The 8,207-nt window shown below is 38.1% G+C and overlaps 1 protein-coding gene across 7 annotated transcripts in view; it reads right to left on the bottom strand.

The window, feature by feature from the left end:
* Nucleotides 1-17: 17 nt before the first annotated feature.
* Nucleotides 18-8,207, bottom strand: part of DAB1 (DAB adaptor protein 1) — a 171,485-nt gene continuing 163,295 nt past the window's right edge. For 5 of the 7 annotated variants that reach the window (XM_087732148.1, XM_087732147.1, XM_087732150.1 and 2 more), the window contains one exon: nucleotides 18-3,352. Coding sequence is in view for 4 of the 7 variants with exons in the window: in XM_087732147.1 (XP_087588273.1) it covers nucleotides 3,308-3,352 (45 nt within the window). In the remaining 3 variants the exon portion in view is untranslated. Of the gene's footprint in view, nucleotides 3,353-3,554; nucleotides 3,607-8,207 lie in introns of all 7 variants that reach the window. The other 2 variants (XM_087732149.1, XM_087732153.1) reach the window with 1 other exon arrangement.

Raw genomic sequence — 8,207 nt, 5'->3', positions numbered from 1 at the left:
AAACAAACTTACTGAAATGATGCTTTTTTAATGTTTTTATTCGTAACAGTATTACATGGTGTGTTACAGAAATTAATGGAAAATTTCTAAAAATTTGTTGTTTTTTTTGTTGTTGCTGAATGCATTATACATAAAGTTAAAAATAATGTGTCTGTATATGTTAACAAATGGTCATTATCTGAGGTAAAGTTAAAGTAGGTTTAGAAATGTACTGCAACAGTCATTTTATCTTTCTCATCTTTATTAAAAAAATACGTGTCAGAATGCAGAAATAAAAATGAATGAAAACCACGGAGTAAACATTTTTGCAAAGAAGGTGCCCAGTACGTTATTAGATGAAAGGTTTCATCAGACACTTGGATGACTACGATCTATCAAAATATCTTTTCATGACAGGTAAAGATCAAGAACCTACAGGGGATGATAACAGGATGGCTGGTGGGATTCCCTGGTTTTTAAATTTAAAGTGACGAATTTAGTGCTACTGAAGGATGAGGGATTAAACAATTGCACAAGCTGGATATTTTAGTTATCTACAATACTGGTACAGTGCAGAGGCCTTCCAGTCCTCCCAAGTCAGCATCTCAACCATGACAAGGACGATTTAACCCTATGACAAGACAATTCAGAATTTGTTTTTATTTACGAGCATTGGTAAAGGTAAGACAAAGGTCCACGGTGATGGCCCAGCTGTCTCTCATGAGACACTAAAATCCCAGCCTCATTCCCTCGGCACCTATTCGTTGCAAGGACTACGTAAATTATCTGCTTCCTACAAATATGACGTCAATAGATCCTCCGAGACATAAATCTCTTCTTTTTCTTTCAACGTTTTACCCCATAACTGGAAATGCACTGATGATACTAAACCTCAAATGTCTATGATGAACCAGAATTGTCTTTGTGGTTCCATATGTAGGACAAAACCCAAAAGAGCCAATGAGGAAGAAAGTAGCACCACTGTGCAAATTAGGAAAATATTCTTAAAGAAAGGTCCTTCAGAAACGCTTTTACCTCTGCTTTTAATCCTGAAACACTCAATCCACCAAGTTTTAATTCATCTTCTCTGGTTAGAAAACTTGGATCTTTCTTCTGATGGGAAAATAAGATTTGCTACAAAGCTGTTGCACATGATTAAGGAATAAGCATCAAATGACTGTGAACGAACGGGGATAAAAGTTCTCTTCTCTGCAGGTTCATTAGGTCTATTCACAGCTAATTTTTCATTCACATACATTCTGTAACGCACATTTCTCTAATTTCTCTAATTCAAAATAAAAGACTGGAATCATGTTGTGAGATTTGGTTGTACATATCAACAATCGCCACCCCAGTTATTCTGTCTTCTAAACCATTTTTAGCTTATAATAGAGATGAAAGAAAGTAAAATACTTATAACTCCAGGCCTATTTTAATCATGACAGAAATGTAAATCCTAATGTGTCAATTTAAAAACAAAATCTGCACAATAACCCTAAAAACTGATTAATCATTTGATTTCTTTAACATTTTTTCCTTTTTCTATTTTTTCTTTTTTTCTGTTTTTTTTTCTTTTTTTCTTCTTTTTTTTTTCTTTTTAGTGTTAAACCACTAAATTCAATATACTGTAACTGCATAGGAACATCAGGAAAACACATTTGACCTGTATAACAATTCTCTGTAGGGCAAAAATATATAGATTCTTTATGAAAATCATGTGCTAAACATATGAACCCAAACACTGCACTTTTGCTTCATAAATGTAAAAAAAGGAAGTTTTAAATTCTTTTGTTCTGTGTGTAAACAGTTTGATGACTTCTATGCAGAGGTTCTGGAATCGCAAAGGAATGTCAATGAAATGTGATTTCTTGTAAGTGGAGTATGTCCGTGTGAAAACTAGATCATAAAATCATGTGTTCCCATTAATTTTACTAGTTGCTGACAAGCTGACTGCTTTTGGCAAATGCACTTGAGCTTCAGCCCATTATCGTAAGCATGTGAAAAAATGTATGTGATGTGAGAACCACAAATTGGGTTTGCCACACCTTCCAAGCACTGCAACTTGCTACCTTCTCTACTGTGTAATGGCATTAGTAAAAGAATTTTCATAACATTTATATTTACAAAAAAACTGGCAATTTTCATTCAAACTCCTTAAAGCCATTTCCCCTTAAACATTTAAAGAGTTTAACAGTAAGATTTTTTCAAGTTATAAAATAAAAATCCCATTTGATTTTTCTGATGTACAAAAAGTGATAAAGATGAACAATTTGATCACAGAATCAGTTTGTTATTCCAAAATCCATGCCATCCTTGTCCCATTTGTAAAGTCTGCTTCATCCAAATTCCTAAACCAGAATCATACCAGTATTATTTGGCAAATGATTTTTTTTTTCATCAAAAATGGCACACAGAGAAGAAAACACTTGTCTGCATAGCATTACAGCAGCAAGATATTGAAGAAATAAAAATATTCCTTTTCTGCACTTTGTTTAGAGTTTTCTAGGAAATAATGACTCTTTCGTCTTTCCTCAGTGGGACTTGATGTCCTTTCTCTACCCACAACATGAGTATTCAAACAGAAAAGCAGCATTTCTTCCTCATGATGCACTAGAACTTAAAGGTCCATTTGGCAACATTTTCAGTCAGGATGATAAACAACCGAGTTTTATTCTGCGGTTTCAAGTTAGGAATCGTCTCCGCAGGAGGAGTTTTGCTGTTAGATCTGTCACTCATACAAAACTACAGAATAAGAAATAAAAAAAAAAAAAAAGACACTGCCAGTATTTTGTTGTTGTTGTTGTTCAGATATGTCTACACAGGGAAAAAAAAAAGTCAGGATCAGCCTGATGTAAATGATGATGAAAAACATGTCACCATGACATAAAAAGTGCCAACATGTGCCCAAAAGGCTGTTGAATGATAATGCCACTGCTACATACAGACTCTGCTTTTTGCTCAAAAGAAAAAGAATGTCTAATACTCAATACATTTCAGATGCTCATTATTTATATGTGGCATACAGAAGATAACAAATGTTTAAAAGAAGACCAAGGAGTAAGATTTCCTAGTCTGGACACCCATGACTGGTGGGAACGGGGCTGGACTTGTGGTATGATAAGCAGGGAGAGTTTTTATTTTGTGCTGCCATAGGAATCTGCCATTGGTTGCCAAAAAAAAATGTCAGGAACACTCATAGAGCCAGTCCAGGAGGGCAATCAACTCTCCTTGTCATCCAAAATCAATCGGAAAAAAGCATGAAAGCCAAAGGCCTGCCAGGTTGTTGGGTTTTGTTTGAGTCTTGGAGCACCACAAGCCTGTAACAATGCTATTTCTTAGGTCTGTTGATCTGGGCGTAGAGAGGTTCTGCTTCCTGGGGATAACAAAAATAAAATAAGTGGAGATGTCTCCAGACAGTTTTTAGAACATTTTTAGAACATCTGCTTGAGATCAGCAATACCTCATGAGTCAAAACCCAAAGGAAGTGTTTGTTTTCTGTGCTGCCTTGAGTGACCACGGCACCCAGGCTGAATTGTGAAGAAAATGTGACATTATTTCAGAAAATGAATGCTTACTACCAATTTCCTCTTCTGGTATTGGCCGTGCACCGATCCTCAGGAGGTATTGCTGGGCATAGACATATGAAGAAATGAAATGATATTTATATGACTAGATGTTTTGAAGTTTACAGGCCAGAAATGTAGCTGGCATAAAACACTGTTACTTGTACCAGGCTGAGACCCACCCCCAGCAGCACAACACCAGAACACAGCTGTGGGTTATACACAACGCACGGAGAAAAACACTTGCAAACCAAAACCGCCGCTGAAAGCTGAGCTAATGAAGCTGTGATGGGATTTAAAATAACCATATGAGTTGCCTATGAAGAATGAGGAAAGCTAGCTCTGTGCAGTTTGATTAGGAGTCTGTATAACCATTAGTACAATCATTAAAGCTGGGAGGAAAGCATGTCGATTTGCTAACAGATGCTTTCTTGGGAATTTCCTGGATGTGGGGGGAAAAAAAGCTACCATGTTCTTCAGTGTTGCTTCATAGCTGACACCCTGTGCTTTAATACTATGTTCAACTTGGCTGCAGTGGGAAGCAAACCATCCATGGACCCTGGAATCCATTCTACTTCATTTCCAGAAACTAATTTATTAAACTAAGAATGACATCTAAAAAAAGAACAAGACAGGCAGAAAGGCTAATTAATGCCATACTGCATTAACTCTCCACAGCTTGATAAATATTCAAATACCATGCCACAACATTGAATTTAACCAAGTTAGAATCAACTCATGTTACAGCAGCATCAGCAGAAGCTGACTTTGAGCAAAAAAACTCTGAAGGCTGGCAAATTATTGGGCACTGCGGAGCACAGAAATGTCTGGCAGGGGATGGCGCAGGATTTTAATCACTGCTTATAAAAATGAAGCTGCTGGTGAGAAAAAAAAGGCCAAAGGTGGATCCCTAGGGCTACATTTACTCAGTGTTCATGGGTGCCTGGCCAGCATTCCAGGCTATGCCCCATCCCGCCTCACTGTGCATCTCATGTTGAATGAGAGGCAACACAACAAGGCTCCTTCCGAAATATGACCTGCTTCCTATGTGCCACAGAAATTTGTCTCTTATTCCTTGAAATGCCTACATTTCTGGAGCTTGCAAAGACTCAGCTGCCCCATTTCCCACCTACATGAAGCCCTGACTACACTACGAGCATTACAGCAGGATGAGAGAAATCCTTTGGAATGATTAAATAAAGGCTGCTGAAATTATCCCCAGCAAGAAGCAAATATATTTTGTGACCTTGAAAAACCGAAGGTAATCAGAAGGGATGACTGAGAGTAAATAACCGCATTTCACATACTGTGTGCTAAGTCCACCTATGCCAATTTTCATGTACCACAGACATGAAGCTGGCAGAATGATCTATCACAGCTAGTTCAGAGAAAATCTGTACTAATTATGTGGGAACCTGACACACACCAGGCCATTCTTCAGGCATTTGCTAAACCTGAGGTTATTGCAAAGGGAAGTGAAAAGGAAGGAGGAGAAGAAAAGGGGAGGGAGGGAGAGCATCCCTTTGGAACAAAAGATGTCAGTTTTTCAAATGCCTTCGGGGAAAAAAAGAGCTTTTCAAAATGTCAAGCGTGCTTGTTAGAGCTGTCCTCAAATATCTTTGAGATATGCAGATGCATTTAAGTAACAGGTGTCCTAAGGTGTCCCTGAACTTGACACCATCGGGAGAGGAGGAGTTCATCATCGGTCATCAACACTTTCAACAATGCATGAGGCAGCCTTTAGAATTAGAAACTTATTTTATCTGTACCCAATATTTATCTGAACATACACTTCACGTGGCAAAGGCCCACATTTCTCACTTATTTGAATAATTTTTCTCCTAGTAGACCAGATCATTTTGACTAAAAACTGTGCTCTTATGTCTTCGTGTTAGTTGATTTCCCCCTTCAGAAGCCTAAACGAGAAATTAATTGCAGTAATTGCGTGCAATCTTCTCAGCCAAGTTTTTTTGTCAATGACTGAGATTTGTTTTCTAATATTTTGAGATAATTCAAGCAGTGCCTCTTGCCTGTAGCCCAACATTGCAAATGGTATCTGTGAAGTATTGATAATGATAATCAAGAGAGCAAAAGAGAGCAGAAAGGGACAGAAAAGAGGCAAAAGGAGAGTTGAGTGCTGTTGCCTTCACAGATAGCTTTCTCTCCCAATGCCAGGCAGGTGGGCTTCACAAGCATTATTTTGGAGGGTGTTGGAAGCAGAAATAAACCCCCTTCTTTTTACGTATGCCACTCAAAAGTCACAGGGACTGTCATTAAAAGGCAGGTGAGCCTAACTCTTCTCACAGCATCAGAATCATCTCACAGATGTTTTCTGCTTTCTGCTTCTCCCACTGCATTAGGAACAGATCCAGAAGGAAGGAAATGAAAGAATGGGTCTTTGTCAGAAAAAAAAAAAAAAGAGGAACAAAGAAAATAGCATTTAAAGCTTCCAACTCACATAAACACCTTGAATCTTAAAGTGTTTTCCTTTCCATAGGATTGGCCCAGAAGTATTTCTGATGTGTTTGCATCAACCCACAGGGAGAAACCAAGACAACTGGCAGCACCTTTTTTTGCTGCTAAATCCTACTTGAAGGCTTCTATCAGCTTTGGGGATATGCAGTTTCTGGCAGATGTTTGAAAAGTAAATGTTTTCCTTTATGTTGGGAAGCTGCTATCAAAGTAGTGTTTAGCTATACTCTCACATACTAATGTGGCTCTTTACATTGAACAGTAGCCTTTAAATAATGAGATATTGCAGGACATGGATATGAATTCACAGGTCAGGTATCTGACCAAAGTGACAGGTTGCAGCAAGGGACCAGAAATGACTAAATATACATGCCTCAAGTTAGACAGTTAAATATTTAGGAAGCTACAAGTATGTTGTGTAAATGTTGAGTTACGCGCTCTCTTGGAATTAATTGCAAAAACTGCCAAAGAAGACATTTTCCCTATGTATGCTACATTTACATATTCCAGAGATACTTCCATGCTTAAAATCAGTTTATTCTTCCCATTTTAAGGAACACTTTGCACAATAAACAAGACTGTATCAAACAGTAAGTATTTCTGATATAGTACACTACTGCATGAGGTAACAAGGCTGCTAATGGTTTTGAATAACGTTATGTAAATACTAGAAGTAAATTTGCATCCAATTTAAAGATATTAACATCTGCTCCTCAGCAGAATTAATCATTGGAGAACATCTCTTGAAAGATTCAGTATCTACTTGGGCTTGTGTAGGTGAGCTCACTCACAAAACATAACACAGGACTTGGTTAGCAAGAAACTATTTTTAAATTGTCAGTCCTTTCATCGTTGTGAGGCACCCTGCTATGTGCAAAGCTTCAGGCAAGATGTACTGAATTGTAGAGGTGAGGCCCACATAGATTTCTTTGCCCTTTACAATAGATTCTCAGCATCAGTTTTACTCCTGGCTGACTGATCAGAAAAGGCAGGCTCAAATGCTAGAGTTTCATGAAATAAGTGTGCTGGAAAGCCAGCCAAAATAAGAATCTTGTGCTGGGGATGCAAGTGAAGGGAATGGGAGTGCAATGCATCTTCTCTTCTGCATGCTGACTCAATATAATAGGACATAGTAAACTTGGCAAGCGGGATTCAAATTAAATATCTCTGGTGATAAGACAGGTAATTCCTCTTGGCCCCTTAACAGCCAGTGGCTTATCTTTGGTTATTTTTATTACAGTTAGCCTCTATTAGCAGCATAAATACAGCAACCTTCTAGTTTGGGATTATGACTGGAGAGTGCCTCTATACTTACTATAAACCTACCTAGGAATATTTCCTAGTCTCAAATATCTAGTTTAATTATTAGCATTTTAAAAGTCCCTGTCATTTTAGTATCAAGATGGATGCTATACATCTATAAAATGAAAAAGCAATGAGAACTAAACATGAACCCTGCTCCATCTTGGTCCCAGCATAATAACGAACTGCAGCAAAGAAACATGCCTATTATTTCTGGGCCCCTTTCCTAACAAAATAGTAGCCACACAATTATACTTTCCATCTACATATCTGTCAATTCTCCTTCATAACTTCTGAACTTTGAAGCAAATTGTTCAGAAGTCTCTAAGATACTAAATTATTGCAAGTGCCTTTTTAAAATCAGTTGTTGTGCAGAAGACAGGGAACTTTTAAATGACCTCATTACAGAGAAAGCTAGGAGACCTCATCCCCTAATTGAATTGCTGGATTGCCAATCAGCAAGTACATGGCTCTATACACAAGCTATGTACTATGTTGTCGCTTGTTTAGAGGAAGAAGTTGGAGAAATGGCAAGTTACCTGGCTACTTCAAATGGGCTTGGAGACATTGGAAAAGGTGAGAAACCTGTGTATGAGCTGGTTGTATTAAAATGGACAGCTCGAAGGGGATTTTAGCAGCAGAGAGGAAGGCAAATCTGTAGGATGCCTCTGTTCACAGAGCAGCCTGGATTTCTCTGGTCTGGTTCCTTCAGATTCTGTGGGAAATATGATGATGAACAAAGGAGCATGGGGCCTGAAATGACAATTTTAGGATTACTCTGGAATGAGGCAGTACTTCCCAAACTGTGATCTCTTTCCAAATGCACAACCCTATCTACTACTTCTCTCTCAGGTTCACAACCCTGCTCAGTGCTGTGTCTTTACTTTGAGA

The sequence above is a fragment of the Nipponia nippon genome, unplaced genomic scaffold (assembly GCF_047370975.1).
Source record: "Nipponia nippon isolate SJK-2023a ecotype South Korea unplaced genomic scaffold, ASM4737097v1 scaffold_5, whole genome shotgun sequence".
Classification (NCBI taxonomy): domain Eukaryota; kingdom Metazoa; phylum Chordata; class Aves; order Pelecaniformes; family Threskiornithidae; genus Nipponia; species Nipponia nippon.
Note: the sequence above shows the minus strand (reverse complement) of the source record. Positions and strands in the feature narration are given on the sequence as shown.